Source organism: Spea bombifrons, chromosome 13 (genome assembly GCF_027358695.1).
Source record: "Spea bombifrons isolate aSpeBom1 chromosome 13, aSpeBom1.2.pri, whole genome shotgun sequence".
In the NCBI taxonomy this organism is placed as follows: domain Eukaryota; kingdom Metazoa; phylum Chordata; class Amphibia; order Anura; family Pelobatidae; genus Spea; species Spea bombifrons.
Genome location: NC_071099.1, coordinates 5,174,292 through 5,200,672, shown reverse-complemented (window position 1 = coordinate 5,200,672; position 26,381 = coordinate 5,174,292). Strand labels below are relative to the sequence as shown.

The 26,381-nt window shown below is 41.9% G+C and overlaps 2 protein-coding genes across 2 annotated transcripts in view; one reads left to right on the top strand and one right to left on the bottom strand.

Moving 5' to 3' along the window:
* The window catches only part of ACSF2 (acyl-CoA synthetase family member 2), a 132,487-nt gene that overhangs the window by 91,034 nt on the left and 15,072 nt on the right, over positions 1–26,381 (top strand). Inside the window, exons 10-14 of the mRNA XM_053453332.1 lie at positions 951–1,027; positions 17,529–17,636; positions 17,712–17,863; positions 21,005–21,146; positions 22,584–22,694. Of these exons, the coding sequence (XP_053309307.1) occupies positions 951–1,027; positions 17,529–17,636; positions 17,712–17,863; positions 21,005–21,146; positions 22,584–22,694 (590 nt within the window). The remainder of the gene's footprint in view (positions 1–950; positions 1,028–17,528; positions 17,637–17,711; positions 17,864–21,004; positions 21,147–22,583; positions 22,695–26,381) is intronic.
* CHAD (chondroadherin) lies at positions 12,134–15,139 on the bottom strand. Its single transcript, XM_053453335.1, has 3 exons — positions 14,338–15,139; positions 13,554–13,717; positions 12,134–13,466 (listed from the first exon to the last, which is right to left on the bottom strand). Exons 1-3 carry the CDS (start codon positions 15,121–15,123, stop codon positions 13,325–13,327), a joined length of 1,092 nt encoding a protein of 363 aa, XP_053309310.1. The 5' UTR covers positions 15,124–15,139; the 3' UTR covers positions 12,134–13,324.

Sequence of the window (26,381 nt, the reverse complement as noted above, 5' to 3'; positions counted from 1 at the left end):
AAAAACCTTTAAGTACATCAGTTATGTGAAGCATTGGAATCCCCTGGAAGCTTGATGGCTTTGTTCTTCTCTCAATTCAATTTTATCATCTCCTACCAGCCAGGTTCTATGGATGTTAAACACATCTCAAATGTTTTCTCAAATCTTTTGGTGCCCTGTTTGTCAGGTCTGTGCTGCCAACAAGACACCTGCCTTATGGATTACTACAACCCCTTCCCATTCCCAAATAGCGATGGTCTCATATTCCTATGGAATTCTTTGTGGTTTACCTCCCTTGGAAAGACATACTAACATTCTTACTATCATTTATTGTTTTTCCAAGATGGTTAATTTTATTCCCCTCTGCTCTGGACCTAGCCACTGTCTTTATCAAGGAAGTTGTATGTTTGCATGGTTTGCCTATTGAAATTACCTTTGACCAGGGTTTGAACTGTGTGACTCTGGAAAGCCTGAGTTTTCCCTACCCAAGTACCCTTGGAGCTGCTAAAAGTGCTAATCAGACACTGGAACAATAAGCTCAGTTGTGTTCCAGGTCTGGTGGGTGCTGATGCTCTGGTTAATTCCATTGTCCATTCCAACCTCCTTTGTAACGTGTTTCAAAATCTAGTCCACTGGAATGGCTGGAATTTTGCTCCTGATTTTCATGCTTCTTGGCTGCTATGGACTTACCTATTCTTCTCAACCTGGTGTGGCTGCTTTTCACCCGCTGGGTAGTCCTCTGGGAGCAGGTACTGTTAGGACTTACCTTCGTTGTGGAGGTCCTCCACATTGTTCTGCAAATCTCCTCTCTTTCATTGGTTTATGGTCCCTACACCTCTGATGCAGATGCATGTAATGTCAACGCAATATAGCCCACTGCTGGGAACTGTATTTACCACTGTGACATATACTCATACCATTTATTAATATTTCTTTTCTGTCTTATATGTTCTCCATTATCTCTTTCTTAGGTATTATGGCAGGATCCATTGCACCTCCAGAGCTCATGAAGAAGATTGTTACAGAAACAACTATGAAGAATATTGTGGTGAGTTATATCTGAATGGATGAAAGTTGATGATAAAAGTTGATGTCATCTTTTGTTTTACGGCATGTTGCAATGTTTTACATTTAAACATATAGTAGAATATTGAGATTATTTTGTAAATTTTATAAAAAGAATATTGCATCCCCAACATTACAATATTGCTGAAGCTTGTTGTAAACTTCCATATCCATGTAGTAAAATCTGCTTGAACAGAACCATCTCTTGTGCAAAACAGTAGTAAATAGATAGAACTCTCTGGCTTTAACAGTTTTACCGTGAACTCTATATAAAGGCATATACAAACCAGGGAGCTGCTGTAACTGTGTGTTAGCAAGTAAAAAGTGAAATAGCTCATATATTTAATAGCATGTCTTTGCCTAGAACCATGGAACATACATTGGAAACATTTAGGACTCACAGCAAGATTCACCACAGGTCCCTGGTGCCCCCAAACAACTTGTCCATGCCTTCTTTGCCCCTTGTCCCCCTCCATTCCAACACTTTGGCACACATATGTAAACACACTTACACAAATTACACACACTTACAAATACTCACTAACACACACATACACATTTATTCCAACACACACTCCATCTCACCCACTTACACACCCATGCTCACACACAGAATGACACATCCATGCTCACGAACCCAATAACATATGCATGCTTACACCACACAAGTACAAATCCATGCTCACATACATACACACACACATATATATATATATATATTTGTGTACGGAGTCTGGGACATTAGTGTGATGAACGAGAATAGTGAGACTGATGAAACACCTACCTACAAGATCTGAGGTGTGCCATGACGGTACGCCAAAAAGAGGCCAAAAGGTAAGCATTGCAAATATTCCAAAACTGCTACAAGGTGATCAGTCAACAAGTTTAGAAAAAGCTATACCCATTTCCACCTGCGGATCTGGGATGTACCTAGCATAACACCCAGAGTTCCATCTACCAAGATGCTTGATGACGTGGGCAGGCACCCCATTCTTAGAAGCAGCTGAAGCTGCGCCTATACGGAAGGAGTGAGCCCAGAAACTCTTAGGGTCACAGCCTAAATTAGCCAATAGGATACGTACATGCGTAATAAACTGTATGGTGGTAAAGGGTCTCATCGGGAAAGGAAGCAGAGGACTATCTGGTGGTTTGTTTGCTAAAGCAGATAACAGTAGGTCCAGAATTGCCACTGGACACCATTGATTCTGTATAGCAAAAATCTTAATGAACACACCCGGTCCTGTCTGACGTATCTTGCAACGTCACAAATGCAAGTGGTAACCCTGCGGCTGTCTGGTTAAATCGTTTCCGCAGCACGAGGGACTGACTGCCCGAGTAAGAAAACTCACTGGGCCACAGGAAGCCATAAAAGGCCAAAAAATATGGCAGCCCTGAGCACCAAGCTCTGCAGTACCCTAAACGGAGAACTGCTGTGCAAGGAAGCCATACCTTGAACCAGGGTACCAGAAATAGGCAACCTCATGCGCGTTGTAGTTTCTGCAACCCAGCGAGCGCTGCTTTGATTGGCCTAGAAGCCAACAACGAAGAAATGTCGGGGTCGGCTATAGACCTAAAGTGCTGTAGCCCCGCCAGATGCAGTCTAATGGTACTATAGGACAGGTTAAGTGCTGGCCGGGATATAAATCCTGGAATCCAGCAGAGGTATTCCAGGCCGTGGTATAAGCCTTCTAGTATTAAGGGATAGGGAGCTGTCGATAAGGGCAAGGGCGTCGTCCATATGCACTTCAGTCCATGCTGAGCTGGGAGAAGTGCGGTGCAGGCGTGGGTAAGGTGTCTGCTGCTGGATTCTGTAAAAAGAACATACGTAAATTAGCTTGCGAGAGGGCATGAGCTGCCCAATATAACACTCCTGGTATGTGAGTGCCCAGGAAATGAAAATTATGATGCAGAGATAACCATGCAAGCCTACGCAAAAAAGACATGACCGACAGCGACGTAGACCAACCTTTATTGAAGATAAGAGCCGTGGCCTGATTGGCTGCATGAAAAATGACCGTCCTACCTGACCATAAATGACCCCATACAAAAGCAGCAGCGACTATAGGGTATACTTCGAACAGAGCCGAAGTGTCAGAGAAAGCATGTATCTGAAGAATCTCAGAAGTCCAAGGGCCTGCCATCCAGTGATCACCAAAGATAGCCGCAAAGCCACGTGAGGCTGCGGCATCAGAAAGGACATGAGGCGAATCATGGGAAGGCTGAGGGATGAACAAAGACACACCGTTCCAGTTACTTAAAAATACATCCCACATAACAAGATCTGCTTGTGCTGCTACATCTAAAGAAATGATAGAGCTATCATCGGGTGCTACCATAGTGCGGGTAAGATAGGGAGAAGTTTGAACGCATCGCAAATGTCTGCTTTAGACAGTCAAGCACCCCTACCTGCGTGCAAGATACTTTGAATGGCCATGTCAACCGACGAGTATTTAAAAGAAAACTCTTCAGAAGGAATCAATGAATTAAGTCATAAATCAAGCAGTATTTATTGGAGAATTTACCTCAAACAACGCCAATGGAGGTTAATCCTCCAAACATGAAAGGGAGGCTCCTTGAAAGGCCTTATAATAAACCCCTTATCCAATTCCGTGTGAAGCAACTCTGACATGACCCGGGGGTTTGTCTCTGCTGAGAGGAGATTACGCCCTTCAAACGAGGACTGGGGAAGGGCGATAAGACTCTGAAAAAACTCTAAGAAAACCTGAAGTGAAACCTTTGATTAAAAAAGCCTGTAGCTGCTGAGATGGGTGACCTTGCAGAAACGTAGCTAACTGGTCCACATTGACCCGGCTCAGTCAGCTGTGCTACTGCTTAATTGTACAGGCGGTTTCAGGGTGTACCCAATAGCAAATGAAACAAACGTGAAGCAACCGACACTGCGCATAATTGCATAGTGCAAGGTTAAAAATATAGCAAATCTGAGCCTTCCCTAAATAACGAATGGGCCTGCCCAACTTATCCACCTGTGGTGTCGCTGAAGAGGATGGCTGAAGCTGCGCCCCTGCCCTATCCAAACTGGTAGAAGCTGGCAGAGCAGCTGTAGGACACCAGTTGGTGGTGTGAGCGGAAGACTGGCACTTGGAACAAAGCTGGGCCTTAATCCCTGCAAAGGGCAGAGTGTGGGAGTGTGGGTGCAGGGCAGAGTGTGGGAGACTGGGTGCAGGGCAGAGTGTGGGAGACTTTTTTGGTATTAAAACTTAGTTTGAGAAATAATGTGTATGGGTGGCATGGGTTGGCTTTGTGTTTTTTACCACTATATCTTGTTGTGTGGTATATGGTTTGCTATAAACTGGTTCTCTATTAATAGGTTTAACTTGTCCTGAAAAAATATGTTTCCCTACCCAAGTAAACTATTCACCTTTGTATAAATATAGAGAAACTACTTAAATTGGCCTGACCGCCCATGGGAAAAATATCTGGCATATGAGGGTTAATTCTATGTGGACTAATTTTACAGGATAATTTATTTAATCTTCCAAAAATTAGGTGCATATATGTGGAGTATTTAAAATTAAAAAAAGTGATGAAGTATGGAAGATGCATTCAAAATTGTGCTGTTTGCTAGTTTAAATTCTAAATGATTACAGATACCATACTTTTCTCTTGTCAAAACCAATGAGGTTATCTGACTTCTTTAAGGAACTTCTTATAATGTGAAAGTCTTTTTTCATTTTAAAATTCTTCAATGCAGTCTGAGCAAGACTTTTTAAAACAGCCTCTACTCTTCTGGAAAGGCTTTCCACAAGGTTTGAGAGGTCAGGAACTGATGTTAGACAAGAAGGCTTGGCCTGCAGTCAGCTTTTCTGTTCATCACCCAAAGGTGTTCAGTGGTGTTAAAGTCAGGTATCTGTGCAGGCCACTCAGGTTTCTCAACCCCAAACTCCTTAAACCATGTAATTATGGACCTTTGTACACAGGGACTAAAACTACAAATAGTTTTTTTGCCAGAAACTCATTTTAGAGCGGGCAAGGAACCAAAACTTTCCTCCCAACCTTTTACTACAGCTTTTTACTTGAGCTCCCCTTAGTCTAAAACAAAGTGAGTTGTGATTATTTTACACAATTCCTTTCCCTTTCAACATCTGGACACCCGGAGGGATGGAGAGGGGAGATGTATTTTTATTAAAGGGTTTATTGCAACACACAAAATTACCTTAGCTTGTATCAATGCTCCTAATCGTAACCAAACAAGTTTTCTTGTGACCACTTTAATATGGTATTAGATCCTAGAATGGATAGTTCATCTGGTCATTCACATATCCCCTACTCACATATAGCTAAAGTTAAAGTCTCCTGCATAGTCTACAACTGGCTGATGGCGGACTCAGCATTCGTCCACTAAAGATTAAATTTTCTTCTCTTCCATACTCGCTATACAAGGATATACTCGTTTTTCCTTTCATATCACCATTTGCCTATGCTCTGCTCTTCCAGTATTGGTCCCTCAACCATTGGGATCACTCGCCTGTCCATATAAATTTATCCTTTGCTAATCTTACCCCTAAATCGTGGGCTTGGAGATTTAAGGAATCCCTATTGTCCACGCCTGCCCACATACAGACCTTAAGTGAGGAACTCTGGCGTTATTTTGCAAAGAACATTTCAACACAGGTCCCCTTTTCAACTTTGTGGGAGGCCCATAAATCGGTGATTGAAATTCTACATCTGACTACACAAATAGCGACCGTGGAGAGATCCCATAAGCTTACTCTTGACCCGCATATTTTACCTCAACTCAGCGTTCTGAAGGATAGGTTGGCTTCCCTCACAAATAGGCACACTAGGAGGCAATACCTTTTAACCCACACCTGCTTTTACGAATTGGGTGATAAGGTGGCCAAACTGTTGGCTAGGGCCTTACGTGCAAAATGAGCACTCAAGACCACAGGGGTAAACCACATTTCTCTACTCCACATATTGCTGCTTGCTTCCATAAATATTACACCTCTTTGTATAACCTGCCTCCCGTCTCGGGACCCCTTCCGTCCTTTAGAGCCTCTCTACAGGAATACTTAGATAAACGTTTGTGTACCCGTCTCTCTGTGGACAACTCTGCTCTGTTGGAGACTCCTATCAGCTTAGTTGAAGTAGAAGAGGCAATTAAATCCTTAGCTAATTGAAAGTGCCCTGGTGCTGACGGGTTAACAAAAGCATATTATCAGAAATTTATCTTGATCTTGGGTCCTCACTTGGTCACCTTATTTGATGGCCTTACTAATGGGGACCATTTTGACCCACATGCAAATAACTAATACCGAACACAGGGATCATTGTGAGAGTTACCGCCCTATTTCTCTTCTTAATACGGACGTTAAGCTCCTAGCAAAAATTTTAGCCACACGGGTTAAGCCGTTCATCCCGTCTCTTATACACCTGGACCAGGTGGGTTTTGTCCCGGGGTAGGAGGCACATGACAACACAATAAGGGTGATTTATATTCTTTCTCAGGCTCATCAGCATATCACACCCTTATGGCCCTTGTCTCTACCGATGCCAAGAAAGCTTTCGACAGGGTGGCCTGGCCCTATTTGTTTCAGGTACTCAACATTTGGGCCTCGGGCAGACTTTTCGAGGTTGGATTGAAGCTCTTTGCCAGAATTACAGTAAATGGGTATCTGTCTCAGCCGGTCACCTTGTCGAATGGCACGCGGCAGGGTTGCCCCCTATCTCCGCTATTATTCGTCCTAGGGATGGAACCTCTTGCTAATGCCATTAGACATAATTCAGCCGTTAAGGGGATGTTCGTTGCACACACGGAACATACACTTTCGTTGTTTGATGATGCTATGCCGCCTTTCGCCATGTTATTGAAGAGTTGAACACCTTTCAACGCTTTTCTAACTACAAAATTAACCTAGACAAATCCGAGATTTTGGGTGTTCACCTTCTCCGACCAGGCTAAACAGGGTTTGCGTTCGTGCTTTCCCTTTTAATGGTGTGACTCCTCTATTAAATATCTGGGTTTGCAGATTCCTGGGGACCTCTCCGTACTATATAACCTGAAGATCCCCCTGTTGGATCGGGTCTCTGCGGACCTGCACAGGTGGGCATATCCCCATGTATACTGGTTTGGAAAGATCTCGGTTATCAAAATGAACCACGTTTCCTATATCTTTTTCATACGCTGGTCACTCCAGTTAAGCATTTTCTCATCCTATATGTTCTTAGTCAAAGGTGGGTCTGGGGGTGCCTGATTTGGAGCTATATTTTCACGCAGCGCACTTATGCAGGATTGTGGAGTGGTCGATTCGTGCTCCTAAACTGTGGGTGATGTTGGAGGAGGCTGTATTGCCTCATCCTATCCACTTGTTCCCCTACCAGACATTCATAGACACAGCTCTTTTTCGAAACATCCCACTCTCTCTCCAATGATTAAGATACTTAAAAAAAAAATGTCCCAGAGTCAGTTGACCTCCTTTCCTAACCCTCTTTTTCCACTGTCGGATAATCCCGCATTTAAACCAGGCCACTTCTCTTGTAGGGCCCTCAGGCATATTAGAAATGCATCATGTAACTCATCTGGATTATATGAAGCCTTTGAGGGAACTGGTCAATACAAATCTTTTTTTTTAATTCACAACTAAATTTTATTTCTTCACTGCCACAAATTGAGAGGTATCGCAGACCTTTGACAGAGTTTGAACTCATTTGGATGAACTTATCCAAGGAGGAACCCGCACATCTGCCATCCTATTATCTTTACGTACTGTTCCAAAACCATATTTTTGGGCTGTGGGAGATGGACTTCCCCAACATTTTATCTGCAGAGAATTGGGATAGAATTATCCGATCTGTACATAAGAGGGCTATAGCGCGTAAAATCCAAAAAACGAGTCCCACGTGATCTAAACCGATTTCTACCACAGGTACCTGATCTGTGTTGGCGTTGCTCAAATGGGCATGGTAGCTTCCTACAAATATGGTATTTACCCTTCTGGAAAATTTAGCGAGTGATTAGAGAGGTAGCTGACCCGAGCTGTGTATTGACCCCTGAAGCTGCTATTTTACATCACAGCCCTCTTCCACTTGCCAAATATAAGAATTTAGTTACATACCATATCCTTAGTGCAGTGAAGGTGGTTATCCCCCGCTTTTGGAAAAAACAGGGTACTCCACCGATTCAGGCTTGGCTCAGCAGAATGCAATATATCTCTTTTATGGGGGAGCTTGTCTGGGCCTGGGGAGGTAAAGCCCACTTGAATGATAGGAGATGGTTTTGGTGGAAGGAACTCATAGCCTCTCCAAACTTTTCCAATTTATTAGGTGTTACCTCTTGATTCAATCACGCAGTTGCAGATTGTGGGGCCAGGGTGTTCTGTACTAGGACTGCAACTAACGATTATTTTAATAATCGATTAGTTGGCCGATTATTTTTTCGATTAATCGGATCAAAAAATGCAATTTTTTTAAATTTAAAATAATGTAATAAAAAACTTACAATTTACACTTTCACAATGGCATTTCTCTATTCACCTTCTTGTTTTACTGACATAATAATAAAAGCTTCTCAAACTAGGTTTTAATACAAAGTTATTAGTAAATATTAATTCATATGTTAACTATTTTCCATATTTAATAAAAACTATGAGAAAAAAGCCTTGTTTATATTTTCTTTTATTTACCAAACTGCCCCCAGTTATGCACATCTGACCCCCAGCTTGCCACTCTGCCCCCAGGTATGCCTTATACCTCCTATATGCCAGAAACTCCACTGTGCCCCCTAATTTGCCACTGTGCCCCGATATGCCTTATACTCCTTATATGCCAGTGATATGCAACTGAGCCCCCTGATATACCTTTTACCCCCAGATATGTCTTATGCCCCCCTGATATGCCTAATATCGATATGCCTTATAACTTCCAATATGCCACTCGCCCCCATTTATGCCTTATACCTCCCTATATGCCACTGTGCACCCTGATATACCACTCTGCCCCCATAAATGCCCTGCACCACCCTGAAATTCATTATACTTCCTGATTCACCACTCTGCCTCCCCCAGATAAGCCACTCTCAAATTCATTATACCCCCCATACACCACTCTAACTCCCCCAGATATGCCACTCTGCCTCCCTGAAATTCATAACACACCCATACACCACTCTGCTACCCTGAAATTCATTATACCCCCCATACACCACTATAACTCACCCATAAACCACTCTGCCTCCTCCCCCCTCCCATACACCAATCTGCCTTTCTCCCCCTCCCATACACCACTCTGCCTTTCTCCCCCCTCCCATACACCATTCTGCCACCTCCCCCCATACACCACTTTGCCTCTATCCCCCTCCCATACACCACTCTGCCTCTCTCCCCCTCCCATACACCACTCTGCCTCTCTCCCCCCTCCCATACACCACTCTGCCTCTCTCCCCCTCCCATACACCACTCTGCCTCTCTCCCCCCCTCCCATACACCACTCTGCCTCCTGTCAGCAACAGAGGTTCACAAGACACCAGGGAGTCGGGTAGAGAGGCAGAGTGGTGTATGGGACAGCCTCTGTTACTCCCCTTCACTTTCGCTCGGGCTTCTATGAAGCTCCAGTGAAAGTGCCTGTCAGCGGAAGTGGAGGGGAGAGGCGGAAGTTGTCTGTGCGCATCGCACGGACACCCACCACCTGACAGTGAGGGGAATACTGGTCCCCTGCAGCGTTGTGGGGGATCTGGATTCTAGTGTTATAATCCAATCTCTGTTTGAGGTCGGATTATATAAGGAGAGGAGTTTTTCAGGAGGATGTCCTAAAGAGGTGTTTGGCAATAACATATACCAGGGCCCCCCCTTGAAGAGGGGGTGGGCTCACAGAGTCAATAGAGTTCCTCGGGTGGCAGTCAGTCCCGTGGAGGGTGGCAGTCAGTCCCGTGGAGGGGAGCATTGAGCAGGTGGGAAAGTCAGGGAAAAAAAGGTAATAGTTATGGTTCTAAACAAATAAGGGCAACAATACACAATGAGGAGAAGGCTGGAGCATTATATAAATATAAAGACTAAAGGGGCTGCTGGCTGGGGGCATACATACACAGTGGGGGAAGGCAAGGGACACGAGGTTGTGGGGGCTTTAATACACAAGGGGGGCTGGCTAGGGGCATCACTTACATCTATACCAAAAGGGAGCTGGCTCATATAAATACACAATGGGGGGCTGGCAGGGAGCATGAAAACATAGAGGCCTGACGGGGGGGGCAATACACAAGGTTGTGGGGTTACCAATACACAAGAGGGCAGCTGGGAGCATTTCATGATAAATCAATACTAAAGAGATACTAAAAAAAATCTCTTCTGCTGTGGACTACTCTTCCAATGATGCTTAGCCAGCATCATGGTGGACACCTGGCTGGGTGAGCATCATGGGAATTGTTATTCACAGCTAACATCTGCAGCTTTATCAACTGTTAATTGCATTTCCCATGATGCTTAGCCATGATGCTTAGTGTGCTATCTGGGTGCTGGCTGGGGCATTGCCTGGATGGGCAATCTGGATCTTTGGAAGGCTTGTGTGTGCAACCTTGGTGCTCTGGCAAGACCTGTGGGTGCAAAGTGGTGCTTTGGAAAGTTTTGTAGTTGCGATCAGGTACTGTGGGTGTAAGGGGTGTGGGGGCAATATAGATATACCTGGCTGGGGCTCTGATATAGATAATGCATGTTACTATGTGATATTACCTGGCTAGGGCTCTGATATAGGTAATGCATGTTATTGTGTGATATTACCTGGCTGGGGCTCTGATATAGATAATGCATGTTACTGTGCAATATTTTTTATTAAATTAGACACCCCTTGGGTATTTAAAATTCTTTCTATGTTGAGATTTTTTTAGAAGATAAAGTGCTAATTTTAGTACTTGCTCATAATAATATTTTTTTTTTTTTTTTTTACATTTTGCTGGTGCTGGATGGTTCCTCTGGTGACATCACTGCATAATTATTTTTAAATGTTAGCACTTTTTGTTTTAGCAATTTCTTTTTCCATTTTTTTTTTTAATTATTTTTTGAATATTTTACTAATCACATTGTGATTAGAAAGCTGGGTTAAATGCAGTACCTGTATTCAACCTGCAAATGGAGCCAGATTCCCAGGAGGGTCTGGAGAGACTCTCCTGAGGACTCTTTTCAACTTTATTGGTTTTTAAAGGGCGCAGTCATCTTGCGAGTGGCAGAATCACTCGCAGTTATGGTTATGAGCGTTCTCCAGGCGGTCACGACGTGTCCTGGGTTGGGTGTTTTGTGTCGCTATCGAGCCATTTCAGCGACACCTTTGAAGTTTAGGAGGCGTTCGTTGATCGCCTCCTAAACTCTTTTAAAACGGGCGTCCGCCGCAATACAGTGTATGGTGGACGTTGACGCCCCAGGGGGGCCAGACATGGTCCCTGATGCCTATCTTGGCATTACTGAATGCCTCGACATCATTGATCACTTTCCAAGCTTTTTTAATTTAATGATGGTTCAGGACCATCAAAGGTCGTTAACAGACCGCTTTTGCGTGACGGCCCTGAACCGTCAAAGGTCGTTAAGGCTGATCTGCCTTTGCTGTTGTATTAGATTAATTTAAATATTTTTTTAGATACATTGGCTTGGTTGAATTCAATGTGTTGGTTATTTTTGAATGAAGCGTGTTTTAAGTGGCGATGCAAGCACGACATTGTAAAGTGCAACTGCTTGTATTGATGAGTTCCACGAGAGCGATTTAAAAAATAAAAAACTGTCCCTCTTTCACATTTTGAAATGTTGGGAGGTGAGGAGATGTTGCTGAACAGATATTGGGGTGTTGTTTGGTAGTGACATATACCTGGAGCTGTAAATTCATACCTAAAGCACAATTTGTGTGGAAAAAAAAACATACAAAAAAGTTCTACACAAACTTTGGCAAAGATTGGTAGTAAAATTAGTGTGTGGAAAGTGTTAAAATACCAGCATTTGAAATATGAATGGGTGGTGTTACTGTACTTGGGAGATGTTGCTGAACACACATTGGGTATTTATAAACTGAGGAGAAATATTACAATATATTTAAGAGTTTTTTTCATAACTTTTGTAGATGAGTAAAACATTTTTCAAATAAAAGTCAGAAAACCTTTTTTAGTTTTTCACCATATTTTATTATTTTTCTTATAGTAAATTAGACGATATGATCAAAATAATGGTATATAACGAAAGCCCTTCTCACGCTTAGAAAAAATCCAATATATAAGTTGTGTGGGTACACTAAAATGAGAGAGAAGAAAATTACAGCCTTGGTCACGAAGGGTACAAAAAGGGGGGGGCAGTTTGGGCCTCAAGGGGTTAAATTATGATTGCTGACAGACCTATTGGTCTGAGTGGGAATTTAATAGAGGTATATTTGCGTCCCCCTATTATTTCTTTTCTTAATGCTTTTATAAAAATGTGGTTCATTTTACATATCACTCATGTTCTTATAACTTAATTTAAAAAAATAGTTTATTTCATTCTCTGTTCAGTGCATGCACTTTACTTTTTTAATCATTTCTATTTTTAGAATAACTAGCCATGACTGAATCCTTTCTGTGCTCCTTGCAGACCTTCATGCAGTAATTTTTCTTGAATTTGTGTTGTACAGTATTGGGCAGTGTACACTGAGCATGGTGTCTGCCATATATGTTTTAGACACCACTATATTATTGGACCATCTGGCTAGGCTTGCCCTATGATAAAAAGCAGCCATCTCTCCACTGTAAGAGCACACATTTTGACAAGAGAATATGCAATATTGTTGTACCTGGCTACTTGAAAAAAGTTTTAATACAAAGCAAAGTTAAAAATGCTCAAGAACACACATTCAGGGCCACAATTATCACCAAGTAATGTTTAAATAGTTTGTAATCCTATGTGATCTCTGAATGGTAGTGTTTTATATTATGTTCTTTATGTGTATTCTTATAGAATCTGTGAATATGTATGTAAATGTTTGTTTACACAGTATATTTACAAACAAGGTTGGTCAACAGGTGAATAAACATTAGATGGCCATATAATATAATGCATTCCTCCTCAAATTGCTCCAAGTATTCTGTTATTTTAGGAGGTTTTTACAGGTCCTAGAAGTTAAATGATTACTGATCAACATACTGAACCCCAAGTTTTTTTTTCTTTTCAGCTCATGTCATCATTTTGCGGTTCTTATAAATTCCAGCCGAGCTAATGCAGTATCTTTTTTATTTGTTACTGTTAATATTCTGTGTATGCTGAGGCCTATGTTTGTGTATTTGTCCTAGTTGTGGCTCCCCCATCTCAGTTATTTCACCTCTTTAATGACGTTCTCCCTTGGGTAGCTTTTTTGCTTGTTGTTTACATGCTTGGAAAGCATTGGTGTCTTTTAGCTGTTGCCCTCTGTACTGTGTCGGACTGGCACAAGTGGCATCAGGACGCAAAGGATTACCATCCATCCACCTACAACCCAATGAGCAAAAAGATTAAAGCAGGAATTAGTTAAATTAAAGTAGATGTAGTTAAGTGCATCCATGTTGGCTGACCTACCTTCTCAAAGCTGCCAATTTACAAGAGCAATGCCAGGGATTTTCGGACAATGTCATATTCTGCAGTGCTGAAAATCGGAAACTTGCAGGCAATTGGCTTAGCTTGTTCCCTCTGATGTCAAGGTTCTTTAGTGCTGTAACTCCAAGAAATGCTTTGTCTGAAAACTAAAGCACAAATGTTTGCAGGTTTGGCTAGACCTTGTTATACTAAAACCCATGTTGGGTACTCATCCTTCCTAATTCCAGCTACCTTAATAATCCACCATTTAGTATTGTCAGTGGAAAATTCCTTTCAAGATCAGTCCTGTGGGTATGGTTAAAGAACCATGCATGTATTTAAACTAGGGCGCACTATTTACATGCAGGGCAGCCAGATTAAAATTAATGGTCTCTTGTACTGAAAATAGAGTTATTTGTTGACCACTTTAACTTTGCTCACAGTTGCTTACCAGTCTGATGAAGTGTTTGCCAACCTGTATTAAGATCCAGATACATTTCTGTTTCCCTCCTCCTCCTCCTCCTCCTCCAGCCCCTTTGGATCCCAGACAGGGACTGTTTTGTGAACCACTGAGACTGCTTCTTACAAGACATTTTTGTCTATGTTACCAATGGTCAATACAGACCACTCATTGTAACTAGTAAGGACAGGGATAGTCTTAGTTTTAACTCATTAATCACAAATTATATGATCTGGAAATCTGGGAGGAATAATATTATACAATTCATAGATACATTCCAACCAACAAAATATTGCATGGTAAACAGTCAAAAAAAATTATACTCACTTTTTCGATACCCATATGGTCCAAAGAAAGGGACTCCATATACCGGCCAAAAGACTGAAATGCTAAATCAGGGATGATTTTAATAGGGTTTTGTGAAAGCTTCAGGTCCTCTACTACTCTCAGTTTGCCAAGTGCAGCTAGCGGGTAGTAGTTAAGATTGTTTCCATCAAGATGGAAAATGGCTAGGTTCTCTACATCATCCAGAGAACTAGGCTGAAGTACAGAGATCGCATTATTAGACAGGTATAGCCAACGCAGATCTTTTGCTCCGGTGAAAGACTTTGATTTGATCTCACGGATCCTATTGTTGCTGAGCTGAAGGATGAAGAGGTTAAAGAGTGGTGAAAAAAGACCTTTGGGCAAGTCCATGATCTTATTGTGATCCATGTACAAATACGTGAGCTCAGACAAATCATCAAAAGCGCTTGAGCTCAGCACACTAATTTCGTTGTGTGACAGGTAAAGGTAAACTAATTTCTTGAGACCACGGAACGCTCCATTTGCAACCTCTTGAATGTGACAATGCTGCAAATGAAGAGAGACCAAACCTTTCATTTCTCTGAAGGAGTTGGGAGCCAACACAGGAAAATTGTTGTACTGCAGATTTAGAAGGCGAGTTTGCTCAGACACCTTGGGAAGCTTCTTCAGCCCAGTACCGTAACAAATCACATGTTGTAGAGTCCCACCATGGCAGTGGCAGTCTGGGGGACATGCCTGTAGAAGAGGTAATGCAGCAGCTACAAGACTAAATGCAAGGAAGAAACAACGTTTTTCCATGGTGAGCATAGAGCCTTGGCAAAGTGAGAAAGACCTCCTCACACAGGCCTTTTTATAACATTAGATTTTAAAAAAATGCAGACCGCAACCAGACTGGGATGCGGAGTAGGAACATTTTGGGAGGTGAATGTGAAAAATAACCCTTTCTGAGCCATATAGAAATAAGCATAAAGAACCCAAAGAAGTTTCCAAATTATAGCTTCAGACACCAAAACCTGAAATTATCTGAAATTTGAAATTACTAGTTTATCTCACACAATTGATTACCAATGCTCCAATTTCTGCAACAGAAAAAAATGCTATCAAGTCAGTTATAAATGGTTTTGCTTTAAATACAATCTAGCCCATTGGCTATTTTCTAATTTATACTTTAACAAAATGAATTGATCATTTACTTACAAATCCAGCAATATGATATCTTATATAATGTGAGAACTGCTTCAATAAATATGTTAACACACAAAAAAGATTTAAGCACAAATGATACCCGATATCCAACTAGGAAAATACATAAATATGTATAAATACAAAAGTGAAACTTCATAAACACACAACTAAAAAGCTTGAGCGTTAACATATATCCCAAATGACCAAAATATGTGGACACCTTTCCCAATTATGGAGTTTAGGCGTTTCAGCCACATCCATTGATAACAACTGTATAAAATCAAACACATAGACATGTCCTTTCTATCGAAAAACAGCAGTAGAACATAGTGACTTTAAGTATTACGTTCATAGGATGCCACCTTTGCCACAAGTCAGTTTGTGAAATTTCTGCCCTGCTTGATCTGCCCTAGTCGACTGTAATGGTGTGAGGGCTGCAAGGCAGGATAAATGGTTAGAGACCGGTATGCAGGAACGTACTCCAGGAATCAGTAGATAAGGCCGGTGAGAGTAGCCGTAGTCAGGAACGAAGCCGTGGTCAGGGAAACAAGCAAGCAGCGAGGTCAAATCCGAAAGCCAGGGTCAGGAAACCAAAAAATCAGGAACGCCGTTTAGAAGCCAAGGGTCGGGATATAGAAGGCAGCGGAGTGGAGGACAAGCCGGTTCGGTACACAGAAATATCAAATAGGAGAAAACACCAAATGGCACTAGAGCTCGAGAAAATAAACAATCACTGAGCACTGAGCTAATCTCAATGCTCAGCTTTTAAACTTGCCGCCAGTGAGAAGCCTCGCCCCCAGCCGTGACGTCATCGGTGCGCGTACCCCGGCATCGGGTACTCAGGTGAGTAGCTTCGTCGGACCCGGGGTTGCGGACCCTGACAAATGGTTACTATTGTGAAGTGGAATCATCTAGAAGTAACAACAGTTCAGCCACAAAGTGGTAGACCACGCACACTCACAGAGCAGGGCTGCTGAGTGCTCTCACATGTAGCGAGTAGAAATCCCCTATCCTCCGTAGCATAACTAACTAAGTTCTAAATAGTGACAAGGTCGGTATGTGCAATGCCAAGTGTTGGCTAGAGTGGTGTAAAGCACACTGCCACTGAACCATGGATCAGTGGAAACATGTTCTCTGGGGTGATGAATCGCATTTTACTAACTGATGGAAAAGTCCCTACTGTAATGGTGGAGGCGGGATAATGTTCTGGGACTGTTTTTAAGGGTTTGGGCTAAGCCCCTTAGTTACAGTCAAGCGTAGTATTATGTTACAGCATACAAAGAGATTTTAAATAGTTGTATGCTTCCATCTTTGTGGCACCAATATTGGTAAAGGCCTTTTCCTTTTTCAGCATGGCTGTCCCTCTGTTCATAAAGCAAGGTCCATAAAGACATTGTTTGACAAGTTTGGTGTGGAGGAACTAAAGTGGCCTGCACAGAAAGTGCCTGACCTCGCAAATTTTTTGCTGAATGGCCGCAAATTGCCTCAGACACACTCAAAAGTCTTGTGGAAAGCCTTCCCAGAAGAATGGAGACTGTTATAGCTGTAAAGGGGGGACTCCATATTAATGCCTATGGTTTTGGAATGCTGCGTTCAACAAGCTTATATAGGTGCACTGGTCAGTTGTCCACATAGTTTTGGTCATATGGTGTATGGTAAACTTTCGTGATAATATCCAGGTTACACTTTATGCTTAGGGCAGATGGCCCCTGGGTTGTTAGTTTTTATATTTTGGTCCACTATCTGAAATTTTATTGGGTGTAAAAAAAAAAAGTAAAAAAAGCCTTTAGGAAGAGTTCACTTGTTGCAGGATTTGTTTCCTAAATTTTCTTTCTGATTTTATGAATTCCCTTTCTGTGTTTTGGACATCTGTATAGTAACATTTGGCATGTTGCCTTCCAAATGTGTTTTTGACTGGGCCACCTGACTGCAATTTTCCCCTGGGCTGTATGTTACTAGCATGCCTCTGCCCTCAATCAGTGTCTGCTTCTTACTCCTACTTACTCCTTATTTCTATTGGCTCACAGATAGGATATGGAACAACAGAGAACAGTCCTGTTACTTTTATGGGATTCTTGCATGATGATCTAATACGCAAGACTGAGACTGTAGGGTACATTATGGCGCATACAGAGGTGAGGTACAATTGACTGTATGTTGTCTACAATTGTATCGCATATTCTTTAACTAATGATACTATCCTCCACCAGGCAAAAGTAGTGGACCCTTCCACAAACCTCATTGTGCCGCTTGATACACCTGGGGAACTGCTCATCCGTGGGTACTGTGTAATGATGGGCTACTGGGGAGACCCTGAAAAAACCAAGGAAGTAATCACTGATGAGAAATGGTATAGAACTGGGTAAGTTCAGAAACTGACATCCTACAAAACTAAAACAGTACATGTTTTAGTGACAGACAAATAAAAAAAAAATCATTATCTGTCTTAAGCTTGTTTTTCCAAAACTGAATCTTGATGTGTGAATATTTTTTTTTCCGCACAAGCAGGGCTTTCTTTTGAAATAATTATATATATAAAACATCATTTAGTATGGAAAAAAAAAACTAAAAGTGTGGGGAAAAAAGGAACATTTTCACCTAAAAAACTATATTTAAACTGGTGCAAATGGGAAAAAAATGTTTATCTTGGCACTTAGAGGGTTAAATATGAATCTATTGCTGTTCCTTAACAAGATTGTTTTTTAAATGTGGTATGCTGGGAGTTGCACCCCAATAGTGGCCAGAAAAAGAACTTTGAAAGCTGACACCCCAAAGTATTTTACTAGGAGCTTAACACTTTTGATTTAACCATTTCAGAGCCTTGCTGTCCTAAAAGAAAGTGTTTTCTTTTACACATGATTGTTAATTGAGATTGATCTGTATAAATAAGAACTAACCTTTGTATTGCACTTTTATGGCTTGCGAAAAACCCTATTGGGTTGAAATGTCACTCTCGTGTGGAAATAAAACTGCACTAATTTATTCACATTGCTGAGCACCTAGAGATTCTTTGCTACATTTGAGGGTGTTGGTGGTAACCCTGCTCGTGCAGTTAAGGTGCTGTCTGACAGTCTCCGAAGTAAAGGTATCAATTTAACCCCATAAAACTATATCATTCCTGAAAGCACAAAGCCCAAGGACCTCAAAGTCATCACCCCTTACCTTTCAGTTTAGAGAAAATAGGAGTTAGCTGATAGCATTAGGTAACATTAGGATCGCGTTGGTGTATAGTTATAGGTAGGATTAGATGTTAGGTTACAGTACTGTATAGTGATCAGATTACATCTAGGGCTGCAAAAACTAATCAATAATGAAAATCGTTAAAATCGATTCAACTAATCTAAAGAAAATTGTTGACAACAATTTTCATTATTGATTATTATCGATTTTATTGATTAGTTGTTACAGCCCTAGATGTAATCTGATCATCATCCTTAAATAGAGGTCTGACTGTAACACTAAGATCCAGATCCCCGCAGAGCTGCAGGGGACCTGGTTCCTCCTCTCTGGCAGCCGGTCGGCGTCTGTGCGAAGCACGCAGATAACATCCACTGCGGAGCGGAGGTTGTCTGCACGCATCCCGTAGATGTCCACCGGCTACCCTCACTAGACACCAGGGAGTCTGGAGCACGGGGTACAAGTCCGTGGGGAAATAAAGCATATCAGGAGGATAAGCCATATCAGAGAGCAAAGTGGCATATTTGGGTATAAGGCATATCAGGGGGCAGAGTGGCTTATAGGGGGATATAAGGCATATCAGGGGGCAGAGTGGCAAGCCTGGGCTCAGATGTACATAACCGGGGTCCAGGTTGGGAAATACAAATAAGTTTTTTATTCTACTGTTTGTTCATTAAATTATTTTAATAGAAAAAATAAATCGGCCAACTAATCGATTATGAAAATAATTGTTAGTTGCATCCTTTATTACATCCCTGGCTATTGAAGTGAGATGGATCGTTGATTAGTGACCAAAAAGGTCATTAATCAATGGTCACATAGTATTTTATTATTATAGGTTAGATATATATTGTATTTTGTTTTATATGTATAGCTATCAGATCACTTGTAAGTGACAAGTTTAGGCCACTGCCATTGATCAGGAAGACCAATCGATAACCAGTGACCTAAAATGTCACTGACAAGTGATCAGGTAATAATAATAACATATTTTATTGTTATTGTTACCTTAGATGAGCCCTCTCTCTTTCTGGGGTAGGGTCCTCCAGGGGCTGCTATAATGATCAGATCACTCCTATTAGCCAGGAGTGATCTGATCATCATCAGTCCACTTTTGATTGGTACTGCAACAGTTTATGAACTGACAGCAATTGACCTGGAAGCACCCTTGACTTCCAGGTCAGTGCTGTTATTTTTTAAATGCTGATGCTCCATAGAAGTACAGCATTGAATGATATTTAGTTTTCAAAGGCTTGTTGCGACAAATATTTACCCCTGCAATGCCATAATCGTGTTATACACAATCACAGCATTGAAGGGGTTAACACTGCAGCAGGTGAGGGGTGGGGCTGGTCTCCACACTGTGAAGACCAAAGAAACCTTAACCCTTGTCCCTGAAGCTGCTTCTGGCAGCTGGGACACAATCTGAAGCCTGGGAGGAGCCTCTTTGATCACTCCTGTAGGATTAACCCCTAAATGAGTCATTGAAGGGGTTAACGCTGCATTGTCGCTCTTATGTAGCGATCAGGCAGCAGGGAAATGTTGTGGCAGCTGGGAACGGGATCGCGGGTTTAACGGCGATTGTGTGTTGAGCCTGTAAAATCGCTACTGTAAGTGATCAAAGGCTCGAGGGCTGGCTCGGAGTTGCTTTGCTGGTCTGCTCAGACATCTGGGTAGACAGCAGCAGCAGCGCCCCCGCGATCACCATGATTGTGGAGACAAAGGGGCATTTTTTGCATAACGTACTAAGTACGTCACAGGACAGATGAGCCCACTTGGGCATGACGTACATGTTACGTCACCGGACGTGAAAGGGTTAAAGTTCAACCTCTATCAGTAATGTCAATGCCTCTCCCTTTTTGGAAATGCCAATGCTGTACATGTAATACCAGGTAGCAGACTAACTCCGGAGTTTTTTTCTGCATTACCTAGCATTGTAAATTTGAGGATAGGTGCTGCTGAGCTCTAATGTTGAATTTCACGGAAAACAATGTAGTCCCTGTACAACTACTAACACCAGTTCTCCATAAGTACAACACAGAATCTATAAATCAAATTGATAACAGTCCATTTTTTTTATTTATTGTGTTTACTAAATTTCCAAGCAAGTACCACAAATTGGTTTTCCATGTACACCATGCTCTGAAAAAGTTCTGAATGTGAATAGATCTATAAGAGCTTCTACCAAGAAAACTCTGGACATACTACTATGTCATCAAGTTTTCCAACACTGTCCCACAGTTCTCTAAATAGTTTTTTTCCATATCCTGGAATGTTTTAGTATGGGCATGTCCTGTTTTGTGACACCATTCTCTTATATTTGTAGAGACATTGCAACTCTGGATCATTATGGATACTGCCGGATTGTTGGGCGTTGTAAAGATATGATCATCCGTGGAGGGGAGAATATCTATCCTGCCGAAATAGAGCAGTTTTTACACACACATCCCAGCATCCTAGAAGCACAGGTAAGTGTGAAGGATGTAAGAAAAAAGTGTATACTCAATAAATACCATATGTGCTTGATTATAAGACAACCCTGATTATAAGACAACCCCACAAAATTTGAATATTAATTTAGGAAAAAAAGAAACATCCTGAATATAAGACTACCCTACACGAAAAAAGTTTTACTAGTAAATATTAATTCACATGTAAACTTTTTTTTTTCATATTTAATGAAAACTATGATTGAGAAAATTGTTTTTATTTCCTTTTATTTGTCAACCTGACCCCAGTTAAGCACATCTACCCGCAGATATGCCTTATACCCCCTATATGGCACTCTGCCTCCCAGATATGCCTTATACCGCCTATATGCCACTCTGCCCCCCAGATATGCCTTTTAACCCCCTATATACCACCCTGCCTCCCTGGTAATCTGTTTAACCCCTATATTCCACTCTGCCTCCAGAAAGCCCTTATACCCCCCATATGCCACTCTTACCCTCCCCCAACTTACCAGTGCATCCCTAGACTTGTCCTCCGTGTTTCAGATTCCTTGGTGTCTAGTGGGGCAGCCGGTGAAGGTCTGTGCGATGCACGCAGACAACCTCCGTTGCTGCTGTCCCTTCCGCCAGGGCTTCTATGAATGAGCACCGGAAGGACATGTGATGCCGGCACTCCGTCATAGAAGCTCCAGAGGAAGTGCCGGCAGCAGCGGAGGTTGTCCCCTCCTGCACCAAATCCTCCACACTGAATCAGAATCTGACATACAAATCCTGTATTTACAGGTATACAGTAATAATGTATGGAAACATAGCATTGCAGGTATAGATCAACAGAACACACAAACCCAGCATTGCAGGTATAGGTCAACTGGAAATCACATGTAAACTCAGCACTGAGGCTATAGATCAAATAAACACATGGAAACAGCATTGCAGGTATTGATCAACTGAATAAGACATACAAACCCTGTATTTGCAGGTATACATAAATAATGTATGGAAACAACAGAATAACACACAAACCCAGCTTTGCAGGTATAGATCATAAAATAAAGGTATAGATAAAACCCCCTAAATTACTGGCATAGATCACAGGTTGCACACCCCAAACCCAACCCTGGCGTCCACACATTCATTAATTCTCTCACTCCCCCTTTGAAGTTCACTTACCTTGTAGAGGTCCTGCGGTGGGAGCACAAGGCCTCTGTCTCCCTGCTCTACCACAGTGCCCCTCTCCTCGGCGTCAGAAAATAAAAAGGCGTTTCAATTCTGGGACAATGCATTGTCCCAGATTGAGGCTTCCCCATTGTGGCACTGTCCCGGGCAATCTGGGACATGTGGTCACCCTAATGGTTAGTGCTGAAAGAACCTGTGTTTTTGTTTTATACATACATGAATACAGATAGACAGAGCTATGGGAAAGTTCAATTCATTTAACTAATTCCTCTCTTCCAGATTGTTGGTGTGAAAGATGAGCGAATGGGGGAGGAGATATGTGCTTGTGTCAGAATCAGAAATGACATAATATGCACATCAGAAGAAATCAGGGACTACTGCAAAGGGAAGGTGAGGTTCCACTTTGTTGGCTTAACCGTTTACATAATAAAATATACAATATACAATATGAGACTAAAGCATAATGTTATTGTTAGGTTGTTGTCACAACACAATAGATTAAAATGTGTTTTGATATCAGTTCCTTATTGTGGACATTATTTTGCAGAATGTGTGCCACATCAGATTTTTGCAAGAACAAAGTATATGTTTACGTCACTGAAAAAATATATATAGCATATAGTCATATACGTGCATGCAACCTTCTAAACTGCATTTTTATGAATTCAGAGCAGGACTGTTAGACATTCCTGCATTGGCATCTGTGTATGCTATTTTACATATATATATATTAGCTTTGTCACCATGAGAATTGTTAGTCATCGTAGGCTTGGCGAAGATAAAGGTCTAATCAGAGTGCAGCAGCTAGAGTTTCATTGGACCTTTGCTTTAAGCTTAGTGTGGCCATGGCGCACTACTATTTTATTCTTTAATATCTGCCCAGTGCAGGTTGTGGGAGGGCTGCCAATTCATTCAGTAGGGGGTGAGTTATGGGTCTAGAGGCTGCTAATATGTGCTGTGTGCAGTTAGGGGTGGGAGACTAACACAGCATGAATTGTCAGGCTTATACTTCCCCACCACAGATAGCATGAATTAGGTGTCAGGGGGAGTTTGAGGGGTTGGAGGGTGACAATTCATATTATGTCTGGTGGGGTGGGGGTTTAGGGGGGCAGGAAGCTGACAGTTTATACAGTGTGGAAGGGGACAAATTGGGACTTGCAAATAGTGGTGTGTGCAGTAGGTAGGGTGCACTGGTGTAACTACAGGGGACCCCTGCGACCTCTTCTTCCTGTCTCCTTGTACCGGTAAAAAATTGTTTATAAAGGGCCCTTCCGACCTGGGACACACTGATCCAGGCCGGAAGGGCCCTTTATAAACTATTTTGAACCAGCACGGGAAGACAGGAACATATCGGGGTCACGTGACATGTGACCTCGTGGTGAAACTGTTGCTGCTGGTACAGTGTGCACGGGCAGCCGGAGGGAAAGCTGCAGGAGCAGTATGAAGTGTAAGCGGCCCCAGGATGTGGGATATATATATATAATATATGGATATATACTTGTGTGTGTGTATGAGCATGCCTGTGTACGTGTGTGAGCATACATGTGTAATTGTGGGGTGAGATGATGTGTATGTTAGTAAATATGAGTAAGTGTGTGTAACTTGTGTGTGTTTGAATATGTTGTATGTGTGAAGGGAGGGCAAAGAAGACACATACTCCTTGTGTGGAGGCAATGATGGCACATACTAGCTGTTGAAGTTCGGGGGCTGGGGGGAATTGTTCGCACCAGGGCCCGATGGTTTCTAGTTACGTCCCTGGTAGGGTGGGTTGGGGAGGCAGAAAATGAGAAGAAAAGCAGTAACAAGTGATAATGTGGATTTAGTGGCAGTTTCTGAGACCTGGTACAATGAGCAAATTAACTGGGATGCTGCCATACCAGGATACATGTTATACAGAAAGGATAGAGAATGCAGAAAAGGAGGAAGGGTTGCCCTTTATGTGAGAATAATCTTAAAGGTTAATCTTATACAAGATAAGAAAGAGAAATCTAGTTTGAGTAACTTTAGAACGTAGTGTCTGCAGGCTTGTGGGCATGTCCACCTTCAACAATGGCTTCCTGTGAACTGCCGCTGGCACGCCACCTGCTGCTCTTGCACGCCTTGCTCTCCCTGTGTTTTGGTATCAGCTGCATCACTGTGGCAAGATTTGGGGCTGAGGAGTGTGACACACAAGGGGCTATGCTATGACCCCTATAAAACCTGCTCTTTCCATCATGGCTGTGCTCACTTATACTGTGCCTGCAGTAGAAGCAAGTGGCTCTCTGTCGCTCTGTTTCAGTATCCTGTTTCTCTGATTATTGGCTATCCTGATCTCTGGTGTCCTGATTATTGCTTGCTCATTGTTAGTCCTGATTTCTGGCATCCTGACTATTGGCTTATTGATTGATGAACCTGACCCCTGGCTTCCTGAACTCTGGCGTGTCTGCCTTCTGGTTCCCTGAACATTGACTTGGCTACCAACCATCTTGACCTCTGGGATACTGAACCCTGGTATCCCGATTCCATGGATCTGCATGTCCTACTTTCATTTGTACTTGCGACTACCCCCCAGAATTCTGTTTCATCTCCAGACCTCTATACCAGGTGTGGTCCTTCCTGCATCTGGGTTCCACTTATGTGAACGTGAGTACATCTCTATATATCGTGAGAAAAGTGGTTGTTCAAATTGGTATGAGATATAGACCCACTTGACATGGAGAGGAGCCTGATCATCTGCTAGTTGAAGGAATAATAAGATGTCAATGAGCAGTGAGGTTATCATCGGATGTTACTGTAGGAGAGTGTTTGTTCTCCAGTGATCAATAATCAGAGTTTTAATATAAGGACAGAGGCTGTGTCACACCACACCAACACTAAGGTTTTAGATTTTATAAACAGTGATTTTTCTAAAATTGAAAGATATTTAGGCAAGTATTTGATGGTCTGGTCATTTTTAGATTGGGTACAGGGAACTGTTTAAGAGATTCCCTGCTAAAGGGAGCAGAACATTAACTTGCATTTAACTTGTTAGTGAGAAGAAAAAGAGCACTGTGGTACTCTGCAGATGTGGCAAATAAAGGAGAAGAGGTTCGTTTTTAGGAACTATAAATAGACTTAAAACGAGGAAGATGCATTATTTGATACGCCACAACAAACTCTGAGAAGAAAATTACAAGGTTAACAAAAAAAGAATGATAAAACCTTTTCGATATATAAGTGAAAGATGAAATAATAAACCATAAATTTGTAACCCCTTAAGGACCAGGCTGGTTTTTTTTGTACCCTTCGTGACCAAGGCTATTTTGAATAACCAGAATAAGGAATCTTCACACTCCAAAGGAACCAGGTGCTTAACTGTGCCAGGAAGGGCCAACTCCCCAATAAATCAAAAAGCTAGATAAAGGCTCCAGGCACTCAATGGTTCCAGCATCAGGCAGATTTATTGAAGGAAGAAAAAGACAACGTTTCGACCTCACAATGAGGTCTTTTTCAAGTTTTTCAAGGCTATTTTGACACTTTTGCGGTGCTCGTGTTTAGCTGCAGTTTCTCCTCTCCCATTTAGTGTACCCACACAAGTTATATATTGTGTTTTTCAGGACAAGAAGGGCTTTCTTCAGATACCATTGTTTTTTATCATCTCATCTAATTTCCTATAAAAAAAATAATGAAATATGATGAAAATTGAAAGGACTTTTTTTTCTCTCTTATTTGAAAAGTCTTTTACATATCTACAAAAGCTAATGAGAAAAACCTGCTAAGTAGATTCTACTATTTGTCCTGAGGTTTTTTTTTGCTTATTATAGGGCAATAAATATAGTTTTGCTATTTCAAAACCATTTTTTTCCAAATCTGGTCATTCTCCCTCATGTGCTATTTGGGACCTCGATTTCTGACTTTGAAGCTAGCCGAGGAAATTTACCACATCAAACCATATATTTTTGAAAACTAGAACCCTAAGGTATTTCAAATGCTGGTATTTTAACCCATGCACTAATTCTACTACCACCCAAATTGTACTTTAGGTGTGACTTTACAGCTCTTGGTAAATGTCACTGCCAAACCAAATGCCAATATGTTTTCAGCAACATCTCTTGAGTA